We start from the raw sequence: 20120 nt of genomic DNA on the forward strand, positions 1-20120 counted from the left end.
TGTAATTAAATCATCGCTTTAATATGTTACCCACCCGTTATTATGCCACAAATCACAATTTTTGAATGCCAAAAAACAAAAACATACCAAGAGTAAAAAATGAGGTCATTAACGTAAAGGTTGTTTTAGAGTTTATATCATGACATTGACAATACTGCCCGAAATTTTAATTCCGCAACTGTACCTGTTTTAATTGAAATTTTGAATTTTTTGCCGAAATTCGGCAAAGCAGGCAGCAGCGCTGTATATCCATTCTCCACCATTACGCAAGTAAGATTCAATAATGAATCTTTTATGTTCTGAGGTAAAAACCATTTTTGCGTTAAAATTTGGTTAATAGTGACAGTTGTTTGACGTTTATCAGCTGAGTTACCGAAGATACGAAAAATCTGCCACTGTCAAAGTCATGGCCGCCCTTTATCTAAGTACTTCCTAATTGTTGATCGCACGGTATTATTATAAATCAACTCATACTCAACAAAGACATGAGGCCATGAGGGACGATGGTTTCTGAGAGTTGCTGTTCACTAAACTATAGAACTAACTCCAACAAAAGTACCTAAATCGTTTTTGAGAATTTAGTACCTGCATTAATTCAACAAAGTATAAAAGTTGTGCACAACAAGTAGTAAATAAATCTCTAGCCGAATTGCAGTACGCAAACGCGTCCCAGCCACATTAAACAATATAAAAATCGTAAATTGAATTTACGACATCGTCACGTCCTTAAACTTGTCGTAAACTAAACATAAACGTAAAATATTAGAATACTACGTTATGCTAACAATTCTTATTACAGTTATGATAAGATACGTTGGTCACAAAACGTCAAATCTATCATGTGTATAAGCCGGGAATTTTAAACAAAATTAATTAAAAAATGCCACTAAAACGTCACGATTTGCATTAAGCGTAACATCTTAACGCATATGTTTGCATTCAGAATGAAATGCAAATTATTTCCACATAAATTATTTTTTAGTATAAATTTTTACTTCTCATAAAACTACTTAACCACTTCTTATCTACATAAAATTCAGTGAATCTCGATTACGTTACTAGCGTAACGTAAAGTATCGCTTGGAAATTGTACAAAATGCAACGTAACGTAAGCCACACAAATTGTAAGCAACTTGCCGAGTGTAGATTCGCGCTGAACAAGCAGAAAAAAAAGATGTATGCAAATATTACGTCCGCGGTGTAGTCGTAACTTTAGAGTCGTAAAGCTGGAATGAAATTCACGTAGTTTTATTGCCTCGCCATTACGCTTTGTTAATATAGTCGTTGTCTGTTACATAAAATTAACTACCACCGACCTCATCGTCGGAACAAAAGAAATATTAAGTCAATAACGCTACTTTCAAATTACCACCATAAATCTACAACTGCGGGTTTACACGCGAAGTGTGAACCAGTCTTCAGGAGAAAAATCGTCGGCCCCGCTCTAGGTGTCGAGAGAATTTCGCAAATCGCAAATCATGACAACCACCCCGATCTAATTTCCGTGATAGTAACAGCCTGAACCTTGGCTTTTGCATGGTTCAGATTAATTAGTCGGCACCGAAGAAATACCATGTGCTCGGTAAGGTTACCATGACCGGATTGTATCCATCCATATTAAATTCCGTATTCCGATCAAGCGGGTATTTTTAATAAAGTACCAATCGCCACAGCAGTCGGCCAAGCGAAGGAGTCGCTTCGTCGCCCACTCGATTAGCGAGCAGAGTTATTCTGGCCCGCCAGTCCGATTATTGGTGTACCAAACACTATACTTAACACAATCGTGACAAGATATCTCCACAGGTCCGCGCCCATAATTACATATACCACCTCGCACCAGCCGTACGTCCCATCATCTCGGAGCTATAACACCCTCAACGTTGATAATTAGCGCTGTCCCGAATCGTCAATAAAATCGAATCGGTGCAGCAATATCGTTTTGTTGGCCCCGACCGAGCGGGTAGCCGGAGAAAAAAAATCAACTCCAACAGAGCATTAGCGACATCCTAAACGGCTAAAAACTGATTCAATCGCTTTTTATTTTGCAAATTGGAATAAATAAGCGGCCAGAAGCTTCGTACTCTCGTAGAAAATGCGCACGGTTATGTTCTCGTTGTCGCCACCGGCGTTGGACCCACGACTCACTAGCGGCAACAGAAGAATGTTACTCTCCAGGACTCTGTCGAGTATAGTGAGCAGGACCCTGGCTCTGTCTTCTCTGATCATATTGGGATCTTCCTTATAGATCTTAAAATCAACAAATTAACTCTAACTTAGTTCGACAACTCGCGGATTAATTAGTACTTGGATGGCGGCTCTCCTGGCGGCTTGATAGTTGGGATTAGCAACACTCTCGTGCCAATATCTGGTTGCAGAAGTAGCCTCGCAGGTAACTTTGTTCTCAATATTGAGATGCTTCGCCACGTTATTGATGTGATTTATGGTGAGGTTGGTTGTTCTGTCGATAATCTGCCTCGGCACTAGTTTTACGATGAAGTGTCTCTTGACAATGTCCGCGTCTTTCTTCTCGCAGGTGCATTCTTCAGTTTCACCCACCCAGATAGACGGCAGCCTCCAGTAGTGCATCAGGAGCTTCACTTTGTCCCATTTTTGCTTGAAGGGAGGAAGAGTGTCCCTGCAAAGTAAAATTTGTATTAAAAGACACTTTGTTTTTGTGAGAAGGGCACCTGACGTCGTCGACGTTGAAGTCGCAAATGTCTTCGTACATTTTCTCTTCTTCGGGAGTAATCTGCGTCACGATGTCCTCAAAGTGCGGTATTAAAATGTGCTCTTCTTCGTCGACAACTTCTTTGAATATGTTCACCATATCGTCGCGAGGGTCCGTCTTGGAGCCTTCCACTTTCTCGATAAAGAGATCGTAATGTAAAACTCCGATGGTTCCGTAGATGACGCAAGGGTGTTTTTCACCTATCCATTCCGAATCGCAAACTATTATATTGTCGATGTTTACAAAGAAATCGTGTTTTCTCAAGGACAGAAACTCCGCCAGGCCCAGACTGTTGTGATGATACATCGACTCTATGATAAACTTGAGATTCACAGGAAAATCAATGTGACTTTTCTGGAACCCCTCGATCACGTGAAACCAGTGCATCAAAGTCGTTTTTCCTTGGGCGACCCCGCACCCATAAATGTAATTACCGACTTGGGTCACCGTCCAAGGATCTGTGTCCCACTTGCTTTCGTCAGGCTGCTTAACGTCCAGATTTACGTAAATGCAGAGAGTCTTCTTCCGCGGGTTTTCTCCCAAAGTCGCCAAAATAATCGTCGGAAGTCTAACCTTTTGTCCCTCGAGCTCGTGAAAGCCAATGTCGAACCGTTCGTACTTGAGACCGTGATTGAAAAGCCAGTTTTGGGTGAAATCGATCATACTTTGTAACTCAGCTCTATGTTTCAAGCTCCCCGATATCGACTTAATTTTCACGATGTTCGACAAATCCGTCAAGAATCTGTCGCGGCGCGAGTCGATAAACTGAATAATCTTAAGGAGATCCGGCTGGATCGGAATCTTTTTGCTCTGATGCTGGGCGTAGTATTCTCCATAAACGCTATTCGTGGTTCTCGTTTCGCTGTGCTCTGTTCTGTAAGAATGTGGGTAAACCATTGCGGCAAAACTGTCACAAAAAACACAAACAAAATTGTTTATTTATTTATTTCATAGAAACCAATATTTAACGTCTTTTAAAGCCATATTTTTTCCGTTCGTAGAAGAGATCTGTCTTTGAACTGCCTAGATTCACGATTTTGGGACAACCATCCCTGTCCTTTTCTTGTATCGTGCACTCTTTACAATAGTAGGCATCTGAGACGCCAGGACCACCACAAATTACACATCTGCCTTGATATGACCCGTAATTGCATTCGTCGCAGATTCGGACTAGGGTGCAAGGCCTGACGTACGAGTCGCAAATCACACATTTCCCGTCGCATTTTTCGCACAATCTTCCTATGGCTACTCCGGGCTGCTTCCGGCAGAAAATCAAATCTGGATGATGCTTGGCCATACTGCAAAAATTACATTACACCAACGCTCAGTTAAATCGCATTCCCACTTACCTAAAACCAAATTATTTTATTTCGAAATAAAACGTTTCCTTATCCTAAATTTTATAGGTTATGTTTACGACTTGGGAAGTGGTTAAAGCTCCAACATTTCAGTTTCAGTAATTTCCTTTTAAGTTCAGCATTAACTAAGATATCTTCATTTTATGTTGTCTATTTCCTAAAGAGAAATATTCGCAAGCAGAGCCTTAAATCAAATAAATATTGTAAAATATTTCACAAAAGAATCACACTCAATAATTTCACCGCAATGCAGCCAACCAAATTATTTTGCGGATATCTGAATCTATTCAAGATTTCCGCAAAAACGTGCCCAGCAACAGTAAAATTTTGTGTTGGTACAACTGTTGCATTGAAAAACCAACAAAAACGTTTAAATGTGACGTTTTCAATTTGTACCGGCTTTTACACGAATTCTTGCAAACAATCAGTATTTTACTAATCTTATTGATTTCCAAGGAACAAAATGTTTTCGTCCCCGGCCATTCAAGTGTTTTCTCAAGAGAGTAAGTATTTTTGAATAATTTATGAAATCATTTCACCAAATCGTCGTAGACATCGCGAGTGTCCCCAAGAAACCGGGGGCCACCAACACACTATCGCGAAGACCATTTATTGATCGAGCAGTCAATGGTACTTCCCCTGATATCAGAAGAAACCTTAAACCTCAACTACAAAGACCAGAGTTGAAAAAACCTGAACCCCAATGTGACTACAAACTAGCCCCTCTCGAGCTCAACGCACAAGACGACGATTTATTCAATTATGACACTTATTCTTTTAAGGATATTGAAGGTGAGGTTGTTAATTTGTGTTCGAGGAGATTGTCACGTGATTTATTTCTAGATGACTTTTCAGACATAAAACACTTGTCACAAAAAGATAGTTTAAATATTTTGCGTTCTTACTGCAACTATCGCGCGTTGGAGACTCCCCCACCTGAGATTTCTTCAGATTTAGATATGTTCATTGAAATGCCAGAATCAAATTTTTTCTTAAATTCAGGCGATTACATCGAGGAGCTTTTAGAAGAAAGCGTTGAAGATATTTCACTCCCAGGAGCTAATTTAGATGAGTCTGACATGTAACTTTGATAATTGCTTTATTAAATAAAAACTATAAACAATACAATGGTCTATTGCAATGAGTTTATTGAAAATACAACACTTGAGTACGTACTTTCCAAGGACTTTTAGTCCAGGTAATCACAATCTGTAAATAAAAATTAAAGTTGATGTGCTGCGTTAACTAAATTGTGCTTCTTCAACTTGACGCTGAGACATTATCACATTTAAAATGTTAACTACTGGATGATCTGTGATAGTCACATTATAGCTGCACCCTCTGCACAACCCTATCGATTTCTCGGACTAACAGCGATCTCGATTATGAACTCTGCCTATTATGTATGATCTCAATAGATTAAAACTGGAAGACAACTAAAAATAACGACTACACATCAAATGAGATCTAAAGAAGACTAGCATAGTAGTATGATCCAATCTGAGCTTTCAAACTTCTCAAACAATATCCAATTTCAATTCACCCTTCCTATAACCGCCTAAGAAAAAAAAAGGAGTGACGTTTACGTATCAAACAAGCAAGAAATGGCATATGTAATAATAATCCTGGAAAGCACCGATTACGTCTTGTTAACATTCTCTAATACCATAGAACACAAGTGAAGGCAAAATTTCGTAGAAAATTCTTTTAAAAATCCCGCCGAATCTCCCTTATCTTTGATAATTTCGTCGTCGAGTCCGTTGCTGAAATTCTTACAGAAGAGTAAAATCGACAGGGGGTAAAAGTACTTGTCCATGTTTTTCAACAGGACATTTTCTAAAATAGGAACTGGCAAGTTGTTGGTCAACCAAAAATCGATGCACTTCATCAAGACGTTTTGCATCAAAATGTGATTCTCAGAAACGTAAATCTTTTTGATGTAGAATTCGATCAGTTTAGAAGCGTTCTCGATTATATCTCTCGTTTCTTTATCTTTGATCTCTAGATCTATAAATTCGTCGTCGCTGAAAACCCTCTTCTTCAGACTCTCCGATTCGGATACTCGTTTGGAAACGCTCGAGATCGGCGGCGAATTGTCGTTACTTTTAAGCGATTGTACGTAGTGGGTCATGCTTTGACGTATATCTCCGATGTCGGACATCTCGCACGGGCTCTCACAGCCCCCTTGGTGCTCCACGTCGTCCCCCCACTGCCTTATGCTGTCGAGGGACGAGCTAGAGCTCAAAATGTGCGCCGGCGAATTAATATAATTCTTCTCGCCGAAATCCTCCTGGATATTCTTGACAACAAACTCGACAAAATCCTGCTCCTTCTCCTTTATGTTGTCGTACACCTCTTTGTTTACAAAAATCGAATCCAAATCCATGTCGTACGAATCCATGTACTTCTTGAACGCCGTCAACTGAAACCCCAAGCTGTCCCCGAAGTGCCCGTCCAGCATCGCTATCTTACTCGCCCCTTGATAATTATTCACGTCCAGACACCGCGACATGACGTTCTCTGTGTCGTAAAAACCGTAATACGTTTCCAGCACGAAGTGCAAAGTCTTTTGGCCGAATCTGAATTTGGGAATATTTTGGATGAAGCTGAGAGGCGACGTGTTCTTGCTCAAGGGACCTGAACACTGTTCCAAGTCTCGATCGTTCTCGACTTGTAAAACGGCATAAGGTAGGTATTTTTTGCCGAACAGTAGTCTGTGATCTGTGGGGTTGAAGGTGATGGCCATCGACGGTAAGCCGGGAACTTCGACCGGGAAGTTGTCAGCGTTTCCGTCGAAATTGTTCGGAAATTTGATCACCCGGCGAGTATTTTTAAATATGATCACTTTGCCTTCGGTGGAGGCTTTGCTGTCTTCGTCCAACGGCCGTCCGAGGATCGTCTGCAAAACATCGATACTAGCACGCGACAACCTCCAAGGAGGACTGGGTCTTGGGTATTAAGTAACTAGGAAGCTGAGATTGACAAGCTTAGGTCTAGATCGATGCATTTAGTAAATTTCGTCCAAAGAAAGAACAGCACAGTGAGCTGTCAAAATTTGCGTTTTGACACTCACTGTCAAAAATAAAATAAATTCGAGCAGGCCATGATTAACTTTAAACGTCATCTGTCACCGGTCATTTTGACAAGTTAAAAGTTTTATTCCTGCTCTAATTCCTTTTATTTTAGATCGCAATAGGAAGCGGACGGATGGGTGTCATTCCAGGTATCGAAACCACTAACCTGCGCCATTGACGGACTCCCCCAAGCTAGCAGCTTCCCCGCCTGATCTATGGCCATGGTGTAGTCCAGCCCGCATGCAACGTGTATGAATTTGTGAGTGAAAAAGCTGATGTTGTCTTTGTCCTTCAATTTCGGCGGACTCAACTCGTCGTCCTTGTTCTTACCCCACAAAATCTTGCCGCTGTGCAAGATCGCCGAGTGTCTGTAGCCTACAGCGACCTGTTCTATCGGCTTCTTGTTCGTGCTGGAGTACACGTGAACGCTTGCCTTCCACGAGTCGGGTCCCTTCAAAGACAAACCGTTCTGCTTCTGCAGATTCTTCGATTGCATAATTCGTACTTCTTGGGGGCTGGCGCCCCAAGTGTAGACCTCCTGATCGGCCCGAATCGCAACCTACAAATACACAATGCAACAAACTTGCGACCAATCGCGTCCCTCTTTTACGTTGTGGAAATATGCAGTCGTGACCTTCTCTATCGGCGTGTAGATGTCCGGCAACAACAAAACCCACACCGGCCTCGTCGACTTGTTCGAATCGAGCTGACAACTCTCCAACTGTCCGAAAACGTTCGAACCGAACCCGTACAGTTTACCTTCGTTGGTCAGGACCAAACTGTGGGCGTGTCCCGCCGCTACCTGCACCGCTTGGTACTTGAAAGGCAACAATTTGGGGTAGTAGAAATTGTCGCAGTTGCCGTGGCCGAGCTGTCCGTGTATGCCCCACCCCCACGTGTACACTTGTCCGCTAGATGTCAGCGCCAAGCTGTGGTACTGTCCGGCGGTGACCTCGACGATCTTCTTGAAGGAGAGTGCAGTCACGATCTGCGGGTAGGGGCTCTCTTGGATGAAGGGACCGAGGCCTAGTTGGCCGTAAGCGTTAGAACCCCACGCGTAAATCTGTGAAAGTTAAGTAAGCTTGGGAGGGTCAAAGTGGCGCCGCAACTCACCCCGTAGTCCGTCAATGCAAGAGTGTGTTTGCGACCGCAACTCACACTCAAGACCTTCACTTTCAGGTCGACTAGAGTTTGGACTAGTTTGGGGGGGCTGCTCTGGGTCAGGAGAGGCCCCAGACCCAGACAACCCGCGCTGGAGACGCCCATAGTGTAGAGGCAGGAGTTGCGAACGACTGCGGCGTGCTCGTAGCCGCAGCTTAGGGGGTGCAAATCTGGCATTTTCTCGAGGAGGCACTCTACTTCAGGAGACTCTGCTGGTTCCACATTGTCCAACAACTTAATGGTGTACCTAACAAACAACACACTCTATTTCGTTTTTATTTTGTTTCCCCACTTACTCTTCTTTGTCTGTCTTGGCCACAAGTTTAATCAAAACGAACAAAAACGTCTCGATCAAATCCCTGATTGTGACGACGGTTCTATCCGGATTCTCCAGATCGATAGATTCGATGGTTGTGTCAAGACTAGAAGAATACTTGTTCGTGAAAAAGATCCTGTTGACTAGAGGCATAACGCAAGGTTGACTCGGGTCCAGCTGTACGGCAAATCTTTGCAGGATTTCAACGGGAAAAGTGTCGACGTTGGTACGAATAAAATTGAAGATCTCTCTACTGCTTTGGGGCAAAACAACAAGGCTCTGGGTCAGACTCGGCTCAGACAAGGCGAACAAAAACTCTCGATCGTTAGGTCTTGGGGCTCTGGCGCTCTGCAATATTTGTCCGAAAGCTGAAACAACTTCCGGTTGCAAACCGCGACATTTGGCCAACAGAGTGACAATGTTCCAATGACCCGCCTGGCACGCCACGTTCACGGCCAAAATCTGGTCGTAGAATTCTTCGTAGCGCAAGAAATTCCTACGAGTGCAAACAAAAAACAATTCCCCAAATTCCTTCGTGACATTAACGATTCTTACATGAAGTCCTTCGTGTTGGACATTCTAGCGTGTCCTCCGTGTCTCAGTATTAGTTCAGTGTAAGCCATAACGGCCAGGTTTCCTATGTGAATTTTGGTCGCCATCGACATATCTACTCGACTAGCGCTCAGACAGAGATGGACAAATTTGAGAAGTGTCCGACAGTCGGCCGAGATGGCAAGCTTCAGGACTCGTTTCAACAAGTGGACTTTCGCCTGTTTGTACAAAATTATGCCGGAATGGAACGATCCTTTCGATATCATGAGGTCGCCGCAAGCTTCCAACAGTTGTTGCAAATTTAAGCCGAAAATGAGCGACAGTTTTTCGGCTTTTTCCAAATCGTTTTCGACGGTGACGTAATGAACGAACTTGTTGATGGGGGAACAACTGGAAAGAAAATGTTTTATCCAAAACGCCGCTGTTATTAAGCTTTTAAATTCGTGTAGCAGATGTATCGTTTTTGATTTTTAATTCGATCAAACTTTCCAATTTTTGAAACGAAAATTTTTATTTTCAACAGAAACACATTTTTTTTTAAGTGAAAACTTCTGTAGGCGCGCCACATACATTTTATTCCCGGGCAGTGAATTAGTTTCATGCGACACGGTAAAATTGTTCGCAGCACGACACGGCAAGCTAAAATCGAGGGAGTCGAGTTTTTTAGCGGAGCGAGCGAAAAACAATCAACTGTGCGTCACTTGTCAATTTTAAATTTTCATTGTATCTACGTTGTGTTGTGACCTGACTGACTTCAGTGCAGAGGTGCAGGAGTAACTGTATATTTATATACAGGGTGATTCTGAAATAAGTTTGGAAAAAAAAACACCGGTAATTGGTGATAATGAGAAGAAGTCATAGACAAAAAATTGTTCTTATAAAAGTTTTTTCGTTTTCGAGATACAAATGATTGAAAATTTTCTCAAAATTGCTAGTACGCTGCTGAGTTAAAGGTGATTACCTGATTATCTTGGTAGTTTAGCAACAAAGGTGACCGTCAGTCACAAACGTAACTCTTTTCGATCATTTCCATAGAAACATTTACAAAGCAGTGTGCTTGAACCTGCGACTTTATTGTGGAGTTGATGTATAGTCCAACTTTTTTTTAAATCAATTGTCAATGTCAAAATTCCCTCAAAGATCAGGCTGTACCACCCTAAAACCTTTCGTTTCGGGACACCTCATCGTAAAATCTCCCTAGATCAGGTTTGAGGTTATATCAGTAATTTTCAAATGTCAGAAAACCAAATTTTATACCAAAAGACAAGAAATAAAGACGATAATCACACTAAAAAATGCAACTTAACATATACAGGAAAATGGGAATTTATTTAATGGGTTATATAAGCAGTTTACCTATTCATTTTCAGAATCTAACCCCTAATCGTCTTCCGAATATGATTCTGCGGAAGAGGAATGTCCTCAATTGGTAGATTTCCCATCAATTTTTTCCAGTCCTCTCTAATCAGTTCCTCGCAGTGACGAACCCATATATTAAATTTTAATGATTTTATATATTAAAAGAAAATACCTCGAATATGATGTGTGCATCTTTACTGCAATTTAGTATGGTCGGTTTTTCTGTCTGCATTTCTTCACGTAATCTAATCATAGCCAACTTTTCTCGTTGTGTTAGATCCTTGTTTTCGGAAACTCATTTAACTTTGTATTTTTATTTAAATGTAATTGCGCCTTCAATAGCGCAAGCGCCTTTACATCAAAATGACTGACATACAGTTGACATTTTACGTTGCCAATCTAATAACTATCAAATAATCAGTGGCTTATACCAACATGACAACACTTGGACAATTGATTTAAAAAAAAAATGGAGTATACAGTATAACAATGGCTGCTAATGAAATGAACAAATTCGGACAAATTTTCCCTATTCATAGGCGTTGAAAATACAAGGATATAGGGTAATTTCCATCCTTTTGATTTCACCTCCAAAAGTCATTTACGCAGAATTATTTTGTATCAAGGATACTCCACATTTTTTTTCCAAACTTATTTCAGAATCTCCCTGTATACAGGATATTTCACGAGTGATAATGAGCCTGACGTAATTTAAAATGCAAACCCCAACCCACATTATATTTCCGAAAAAAGCTGGCTACTGTCATTAAAATGTCCGGCTTTTTTTGAAAATGTATTGTGGGTTGAATTTATTATTCCGTCAGGCTCATTATCACTCGTGAAATACCCTGTATGGTTTTATATAATATAAACGATAAAGACACGACAAATATTGTAAGTTTACAGATGAATGTAGGATTGGTGATTTAATACGTAATTTTCAATTATACGGCTTCAACAATTCATCTATTGGAAAAATTTGTGTAGCAAAATGTGAAGAGGAAAATGGACAAATTATTATAATACAGGGTATTGGTATTGCTATGAAAACTTGTGTTGTGTTCAATATCATCGTCAAGAAAATAAAACTTAAACATCCAAACCTAACCTCACAAATTTTGCTAGAGTGTAGGTACCTCTAAAAGCGGACGTATTTGCAGTTTCTATCGAAAAATACAGATTTTTGATGTTTGATGTTGATTTATGCCCTGCTCCTTATTCCTCCAAGTCATCCATAATGATATATTTTTTATAGAATAGGTACAGTCGATGGACAAATAAAACTGGGACAAAAATGACAATCACATAAGTCAAAATTTACAAATTTGCATCGTTTAAATACGGCTTTGTCACAAATAGGTTAACTTTCGTATGACATATTCTATAGATACTGACAAATATATTGACAATTAAATGGTCTGATTTACATAGATTAAATTTTAAGTGTCCCAGTTTTATTTGTCCACCGACCGTACATATTACTTAAAATCAGTAACGAGCATCATAGAAGTTTTTACTTCTGTCGTGCGGTCTTAAGCACACACTCTTTTTCTTTATTATGACATTGTTAAGGCATAAAGGTACCAAAATTGTTCCTGTCATGAAGGAACTGTTATTTTTCTTTTCAACTGACTAATGTGTTTTACATAGGCACTAACAATATAAAATTAATACCAACGATATAAGATTATTGAATCACAGTCGGTCATTATGACAAGATAAAAAAAATATATACAGGTAAAGTAACGCTTAAGGTATAAGATTATATGGCAGCACTAAAATTATCCCAATAATGGAAACCAATATTGGCGTTAAGATGGTTGTCTCGGCTCGTGCAGCTGCATCCCTTTTCTTTCGTTCAGAGCAGGGATTAAAAATTTGTGATTGAACATGTTTTTGATGTTTATTGTACATTTTGTTATTGTAACGAAATTCCCTTTAGTACTTTGTGTCTTGAAAACAGTAAAGATGATTTGTAATAGTATTGTATATTTAATAAATAAATATAATTTCGTCGGTACGCATTTGTTTTGAGGCCGGCTCTGGAATTCACAACAGAGAATTGCTTGAAGCATGATTTATGGTTGGGCTGACCGCCTATTGCAATTGCGACAAAAGGGACGTTTATCTCCGGTCAAATACTTTTAAAGGGCCATATAATCTTATAACGGGTGACTATTAAAATTTTCACTTAGAGTTGACTTTGAACGAGTTTTTATTTTTTCTGTTACTTTAGACACACGCAAGAACGAACGATAAATGTCAGTCAGTACAATTGAAACATAACCAAATTAAGAGAAAAAACATTTATTGAAATGTCAAACTTGTCAGTGTCTAAGGTGCAACGGAAAACAAAGAATGATCCATAGCTAACCCTAAGTGAAAATTTTAATAGTCACCCGTTACTTTAATTCACGGGGAATAATGAGCCTGGCCAATTTCTCAATGCAACCGACATTACATTTTCGCAGCTTTGCAAAACTTGAAAAAAAGTTGCGCAAATGTAATATTGGGCTATGGGGACTTCATCAGACTTTATATAGTTGCGAAACTAATTTAAAAACAGTATAAAAGAGTGTTGTGTGCTAGACAAGCCCATATAGTTTTGCTTTTTAAAATATACCTTTGAAAACAAGGTCAAAATCCTTAAAAAACAAAGTGTTCTGAAGGGACCTTACTAGTAGTGGGCTAGTGCGTTATAATATAGCAGGTCGTGACTTTCACTTACCAAACAACGACCTTGTAAACAGAAGTGTTGGTGACCACTATGCAGGTATCAATTTTCGGTTTCCTCAAATTCAAATCTCCCACACATTTAGGCATTTCAAACAGCTTCTCTTTCCTGTGATCATCTTTACTTTTCCTAGTTCTCCCCGAAGATAAATCCGTCAATTTGTAAATACTCAAAATTTTTTCTTTTTCGACGGTAAACTGTGCCACAAGCGCGTCCGAATTAAATTTCTGAAAAGAATATTTTTAATGAAACATCAGACTGACAAACACAACTTACAGCATCCCCTTCCATCCTACACTCAGACAATTGCGTACTGACCACCGACACGACATCTCCATCATCGTTAATTGTGTAAATCAGTTTATCCGTCAGTAACAAAGAATGGGTCCCCATCATTAGCTTGTGCACGAATAAAGGCGCCGATTCTACATCGACTGCGTGCACGGTCAGCAAGCTCGTAGGTTTATAAAACGCGGAAAATAAATAGCGACTTCTAGCGTACTGTGGTGCGAAGAAGGTATCACAAAGACAAGGCAACAGCTCAGGGCCTGAATGTGTGGATTCTGAATGTGATGATTCGCTTGCTGTGTCACTCTGACTGTCCCTCCTGCCTCCTCTCGCCTCCACCAGCCTCTGCTTGAGTGAAGCCAACTTATCAACCCCCATCTGTTTTAAATTGTACAATCTAGACCTTGTCAGGTCATCTGACTGATTTGCTGATTCTGGTGGCCACAAACAACCCACTGAGTTCTGTTCAAGCATCAAACGCCACTGCTGACCACTCTCACCGTTGATCTACCAAAAACACAAAAAATATACGACAACACAAATTGTTTTGAATAATACCAGTAGCGAAACAGAGTCCAGTGTGTTGTCCTGGCACAAAGAGAGGCGAGTTACAGCTTCAGATATTGCACAGCAGCCCAAACATCGACCGTCAGTCAAACTGACCAGAGCTATAGCCCCACTTTCATATCCTACTAGCGCATTTTGATTGGAATCTAGAGTTTGCCACCAAACCACACAAGTGGGCTTGGAATCAGGAGTCTGAGAGTGTTTTGGGAAATGAGTCAAGTCGTTCAGTGACCACTTGCAGTCAATTTTTTGCTTCTTATCTGCTAAACTCAGTGCAGGGATTATGTACAGTGAACCGTCAATGGCTGTAAAAATAAAGGGGTTGGCTTGATTTTTGGGGTAGTGCAGGTTGACTCACAAACAACTAAGAGCCAAGTCGCGGTGGGATCAAAACAAATCGCTTGGATCAGTTTGTTGGAGTCTGTTAACCAAGGAATTCTCTTTATGACAGAAGGCAATTCTCCATAGGTGTAATGCAAGACAACTTCGTCGTCGCTGGAAACAGAGCGTGTAGCAGTCGGATTGATACGAAACAAGAACTTACCTTGTGACTAGGGCCAGTAGTTGTTTCACTCCACTCTCGATTCGAGAGCACAGCCTGATTTTTATATTTCTTAAAATGCATTTCAACTCAAAGACATCTTGTGCGGTCGTCATTATTCCTACATTTAATACGTCTCGGTAATGTTTACATTATATATCACTTGTTTATGATTGTTTTATTTAGAAATCGATTTATTGGGGCAAGTTCAATCATTCAAAATTTTGACGTTTGCACTTTTGACAGACGACGTCGACGACATTTACTTCGCTCCAGTGGCGCACGTTGTCGCATTTGCATTTTCAATCAATTTCACTTTTAGGTATTTACTTGATTACCTCTACCACCCAATACATACATGCAAAAAAAATAATTCTTTCATACCATTCACGCATACTTTCCTCGTTCTCGTTATTTTTTATTCGCCTTTGCATAAACCTAAAAGTTCAAGGTCAGGTGACAAAAACAACTTTCGATTGTTTACTTTTATTTTTTATTTAGTTTTTGCATTATGTAGTTTAATAAATAAAAGTTTTGTTACAACGGATGTTGAACCTTGAAAATATCGATGTTATTGATTATAGTGGGTTGAGTTGGGGGGTGCTGCCCTCTGACCTCAATCTGAAACTGAAGGTTAACTAACGAAAGACATGAAGAATGAAGTTGGAGTTATGAATGAAGCACTCACCTTTCAGTGTGTAGAAGCGTTATTAAGAAGCAGGTTGTAAAAAAATATGCGTTAAATTTAGTAAAGTTATATTTTATAATAAAATTGAAGAGGAAATAAATTAAATTGGTTTTGAAAACTTTTACTGTGTACTTCATACACACTGTATTTACAACGGTAGATATACCAAAGAAAAAAAACTGTGAACGTTGTATAAAATAAAAGTATAGATACAAGTACATAAACAATAAAGTAACGATACATTTTGCGTTTTTTTTTCTAAGACATGACTTCTTAGTTAATTTCTTATCACAATGTCTGTGGCGCACCACCCACACAAACAGCACAGTATAAATAAGTAACATGTATTTTAATCATTATTTGCGAGTTTTACTTATATCGGACATGTTTGGCATTCACTTCTTATATTGCAGCTTCATTATATTTACAAAACAATGATGACGAAGAATGTACGTTGACCTTTACACACAACCCTAATTTATTCAGCAACTCTGTAATGTACACTGTGCACTGTACAAACTAGGTCCGTACATTTCCACATCACTTGGTACACTTGAAACAACTGTTCAGATCGGATATTTGAGACATTTTCATGGAAAATTCACAATAACCCCACTATATAAAGTAACAAGCTTTCAAATATATACACCCAGCTAGCGGGTAACATGTAACTAGACTTATACAGTGTGGCACATGTTTACAGGATGCGAACGACGTTTTTTGAGACGGTGACGTGAAAGCTGCCATGCCGGTGGCCGTTGCGGATGCCGCAACCGCCACCGACAGGTTGGAGATACTCTTGTCGGCCCCATCCGTCAGGTAGGTAGAAGTGCTGCCGCCGCCGCCGCCGCCGCGTTCAAACAGGTCCTAATAAGACTCCTAGTTAATGTTTACTTTTACTCAACTAAATTTGTTCACAATTTTGATACAATATTACGGCTAATGCTTTCTACCAACTTGTCTCTAATAAATTCGACTTGAAGTTGGCGTTTTTCAAGACCACTTTTCGTGAATCAAAACAACAACTGGTCAAAGTGATTTCAAAAAACGTCCCAATTTAACCACGGAAAAGAACAATAAAATGGCGGTTAAATAACAGGTATAAAGTTATATATTCGTACATGTCGATAATACAAAGAAATGTCGTTTACATAATCACAACGTTGTTAGTGCCGCACACTGTATATCGCGATAATTTAATATTGAGGTTATTGACTTCAATCGCATTTAATACTAATATTACGCCCTAGATAATGTAAATTTTAGAAGTTTAGAACGAGTCTGTGAAAACAAAAATGTCTCAAAAAGCTGCTGGGAAAAAATGAGCTTATTAAATACGTCCAGGGTGATTTAATAAGCGGCCATTTTCGCGTTATGTGGGGATACAAACATGAGCCTTCTGTATACGATACACTATTTAATGAAAGGGAAACAGGACGCAGCGAACCAAATACACACTATGGTACAAAGCAAGGGCACTTCAAAAAAATAACTTAATAATGTTCTATATGTATATAGCTTAAAAGGAAACATATACAGACTATTGTTCTTGTTTCTGTATTGAACTGGACTGAGACTTTGGTTCTCATTATAAAGGTAGATATTTAACCAAATGTACACATATATGTATATATTGCGTTTAATCCATACATATGAGGAAAGTAGCCAGAGAGCGAGATACAAATAACAGTGTTGCTTTAGTACACTAAGATTCTAGTTCGATCCAACCTTTATAACAAAAACCCTCGAGGGGAAGCGTAAGCAACAAGAGAAAGAAGTTGAAAGAGTCCTTGGATCGCACACACTGCGCGTCTTTTTTACAACATTCGCACTCGAAATAACAACATTTTCACCACGCAACTAGTCCAATCTTGATCTCAACGTCCCACTAAAATCGTCAATAATTATTAACTAATGTACGTTTTTATGAGTAGTATTTTTTAGACATATGAATTAAATAACTTAAATAAACACAGCACTGCACTAAGATGAAGAGGAAGCGTTCATTGCCCCGAAAAGTCCCGTCGAAAACGAGCCCGCCTGTTGTTGTTGCTGTTGCTGCTGTTGTTGTTGCTGCTGTTGCTGACTCGACGCCACTCTCGAATGTTTAGGCATGGGGGGCTGCAAGTATTCGTGTTTGGCTAGTGATAGAACGTCGATGCGGTCCTCCTTCCTGTACGCCAGGCAACTCCTTATGAAACTCTGAAACACGCATCCAACCAACGTGCAATATTTCGACTCCACACCAAAACATTCTTATATACGTAACAGTTTTAAATGGGGGAACTAGAAAGTAATATAGAAAAAAAAATCATTTCTATTATGTTCACTTTCACGAAAACATTTACTGTACAAGTACATAATTATTAAATTCTCTACAATTCTTTCTATTCAGATTAAAATAATTTATAAATGATTTAAGAAATTCTATATCATCTCTAATTTTTAAATGAGAGAGCCGAATACTTAAATACTGCAAAAATTACCAAATAATGGTGTAATTTTTTTGTTATTATGTAAACTATCTCCTTGACATTTATTTTATCGTATTCCCCATAATTTAATAATATATATTTAATTTTAACTTCAATTAAAAACAGATTTAACTTGAGTACGTAATAAAATTTACTGACACTAATCTATACTCGTTTCATAAAAGCTTTATGTATTATTATTATTATCTTTTAAACACCAATTCTGACATTTAAAAATTATTACCCCAAAGAAAAAATAAATAACAAACTGAAGAAAAATTCTAAAATAAATCACACAAGAGATAATGTGCTCTCAAATTCTTGCACTTCAACATTTTCAAGCTTTGATATTCAAAGTTTTTGAACTGTCCGATACAGCTTCTATACCATACAAACTCGATTGGGTTTAGATCTGGACCGCAAGCCAATCAATTCGTTACAATGGAGTACATAAACTACCTTGTTTCTATTGATACTTGTGCTTTACGGTCACAACATAATGAAGACATAACAATAAATCATCTTTAACGGATGTGTTGTTGACCTCTTGCTGCATTCGTTCAAGATTTGAGATAGTACATGGTTAGTGAATGAAAATTACTTTGATTGTGACCACATGAACTGTTCAAAACATGCTACAATTATTATGAAGACTGTTGCTTCTAACAAAAGTGAAAATACATGATGTAATAATCCTAATATTTATAAAAGCGGTCATACTTTTAAAGTAAAGTAATAAGAGGATTTAATCAAAGCATATCGGTTCGGTTATTTGAATAAATCTTTTATAACCATCATCTCAGTATCAGTATATTTTTCAAATGAGCCAACCAAATCGCTTTACCATTACAGGAAGATACAAATTTAAGCTATTCATGAAGAAAGTAGCATTTTCAAGTGCTGCAAACAGTGGTACGTGTTGACCTTAAAGTTGTAAGATTTTCACGATTTAGAAAGATACAATATTTTCTTGTTGTTTCCGTTTAAATAACAGTCAAGAAAAGAAAGTGTTCAGCAGTTGTCTCCAAGAATGGAAACAAGAACGGCATCATATCAAGCTTTAGTTGAGAAGGAAGACATTTACCTCCGCTACGGAGTAAATTGGCTCTCATTAAACTATTCTCAAAGAACGTGAGGAATTTAGACATTTGAGAGAAAAACTTTCCAATTACTGACACGAGAATAAATGAGAAGGGATTTTTCGGACAAAAAATGATGGAAAAGGAAATCCAAAGATTCTGGACAACTGTTTTCCGTAAAAAATCGATACAGGAAGATAAACTAATTACAAGAACTAAGAAAGAGTGGACGATGGAGAAATTTATTTGTCAGATTTGAATTTAGCGGTGTCCAAATCACTTCAAATGTTTGTGAAAATAAAACCCTTTCTTGTGTACTCAAAAATCATCACTTTTACCTTTGCTTTGCAGTTGCATATGGTAAAAATATTTTTATTCACTAATGTTGTCCGATTTGTACCGATCAAAATTTTGAATGTTCATTAGTTTTTGTATCATTTCAAGCACCCATTTTCTCCAGTTTATTTCCGATCAAGTTGTCGAATATTTACGTTTTCTCTTAACGTTGTGACAATGTTACCGCCGCCCCTCACCTTGGCCTCATTTGTGACAGCCGGTTTGTTGGCGAACTGCACTTCCGTCGCCTTCAAGATCGTGTTTTCTTCTAAGATGGTCGCTTGAGATTGGTTGTGTCCGAATGGTTTCTTCCCGTACAGACATTGATAAAAAATCACACCTACACTCCACACGTCCACTTTCGACGATATCTTCGGCGGATTCTTCCCAACAACGAAACACTCAGGCGGAAGATACCTGATCAAAAAATAGAAAAACACACACGATTAACCCCCCGATCGTTCCGCACACATCGACCAGTCATTACCAGTAGGTACCAGCCCCTTGAGACGTGAGGTCCATGCCGTGGTCCGGGTTGTAGTTCTCCTCGTCCATTACTTTGCTCAAACCGAAGTCGGTGATCTTGATCTCGCCACAGACGTTCCCTTCCGTGAGCAAAATGTTACCGGGTTTGAGGTCGTAATGAATCACGGGTGGCTTAATCTCATTCAGGTACTTTAAAGCTGACACAACCTGCATTATTATAGATCTTGCTTCTCTCTCCGGTATTGTCTTATGCTAAAACAAACACTCCATTATGGTAAACCCGAAGACTACGACGCCGGAGACGATCCGAGGTGATCTGTCTCAGTCCCGTCTTGAAACAAATTAGCCACCACAGGATCGTCTGGCAAACAGGATTTTC

The 20120-nt window shown here is 39.2% G+C and overlaps 5 protein-coding genes across 16 annotated transcripts in view; 1 reads left to right on the top strand and 4 right to left on the bottom strand.

Annotated features, from left to right (window-relative positions):
* Positions 1 to 2020: 2020 nt before the first annotated feature.
* Positions 2021 to 3625, bottom strand: LOC138126827 (cytosolic non-specific dipeptidase-like). Its single transcript, XM_069042625.1, has 3 exons — positions 2688 to 3625; positions 2305 to 2635; positions 2021 to 2247 (listed from the first exon to the last, which is right to left on the bottom strand). Exons 1-3 carry the CDS (start codon positions 3623 to 3625, stop codon positions 2038 to 2040), a joined length of 1479 nt encoding a protein of 492 aa, XP_068898726.1. The 3' UTR covers positions 2021 to 2037.
* A 31-nt stretch (positions 3626 to 3656) lies between these two features.
* On the bottom strand, positions 3657 to 4354 carry Phf5a (PHD finger protein 5a). Its single transcript, XM_069042626.1, has 2 exons — positions 4078 to 4354; positions 3657 to 4026 (listed from the first exon to the last, which is right to left on the bottom strand). The coding sequence occupies exon 2, from the start codon at positions 4023 to 4025 to the stop codon at positions 3693 to 3695; it is 333 nt and encodes a 110-aa protein (XP_068898727.1). The 5' UTR covers position 4026; positions 4078 to 4354; the 3' UTR covers positions 3657 to 3692.
* Positions 4355 to 4414: 60 nt separating this feature from the next.
* Positions 4415 to 5214, top strand: LOC138126829 (uncharacterized). The gene is made up of 3 exons (XM_069042627.1): positions 4415 to 4589; positions 4639 to 4878; positions 4930 to 5214. Exons 1-3 carry the CDS (start codon positions 4550 to 4552, stop codon positions 5169 to 5171), a joined length of 522 nt encoding a protein of 173 aa, XP_068898728.1. The 5' UTR covers positions 4415 to 4549; the 3' UTR covers positions 5172 to 5214.
* ca (claret) lies at positions 5169 to 15001 on the bottom strand. Its single transcript, XM_069042611.1, has 11 exons — positions 14682 to 15001; positions 14496 to 14632; positions 14129 to 14442; positions 13559 to 14077; positions 13277 to 13509; positions 9193 to 9579; positions 8618 to 9133; positions 8274 to 8568; positions 7771 to 8223; positions 7327 to 7719; positions 5169 to 6985 (listed from the first exon to the last, which is right to left on the bottom strand). Exons 1-11 carry the CDS (start codon positions 14792 to 14794, stop codon positions 5726 to 5728), a joined length of 4620 nt encoding a protein of 1539 aa, XP_068898712.1. The 5' UTR covers positions 14795 to 15001; the 3' UTR covers positions 5169 to 5725.
* Positions 15002 to 15417: 416 nt separating this feature from the next.
* The window catches only part of Tlk (Tousled-like kinase), a 49776-nt gene continuing 45073 nt past the window's right edge, over positions 15418 to 20120 (bottom strand). For all 12 annotated transcript variants that reach the window (XM_069042612.1, XM_069042622.1, XM_069042613.1 and 9 more), the window contains 3 exons: positions 19743 to 19993; positions 19453 to 19672; positions 15418 to 17568 (listed from right to left, as the gene is read on the bottom strand). In XM_069042612.1, the coding sequence (XP_068898713.1) occupies positions 17350 to 17568; positions 19453 to 19672; positions 19743 to 19993 (690 nt within the window). In that variant the 3' untranslated portion in view covers positions 15418 to 17349. The remainder of the gene's footprint in view (positions 17569 to 19452; positions 19673 to 19742; positions 19994 to 20120) is intronic.

Source organism: Tenebrio molitor, chromosome 3 (assembly GCF_963966145.1).
Source record: "Tenebrio molitor chromosome 3, icTenMoli1.1, whole genome shotgun sequence".
Classification (NCBI taxonomy): domain Eukaryota; kingdom Metazoa; phylum Arthropoda; class Insecta; order Coleoptera; family Tenebrionidae; genus Tenebrio; species Tenebrio molitor.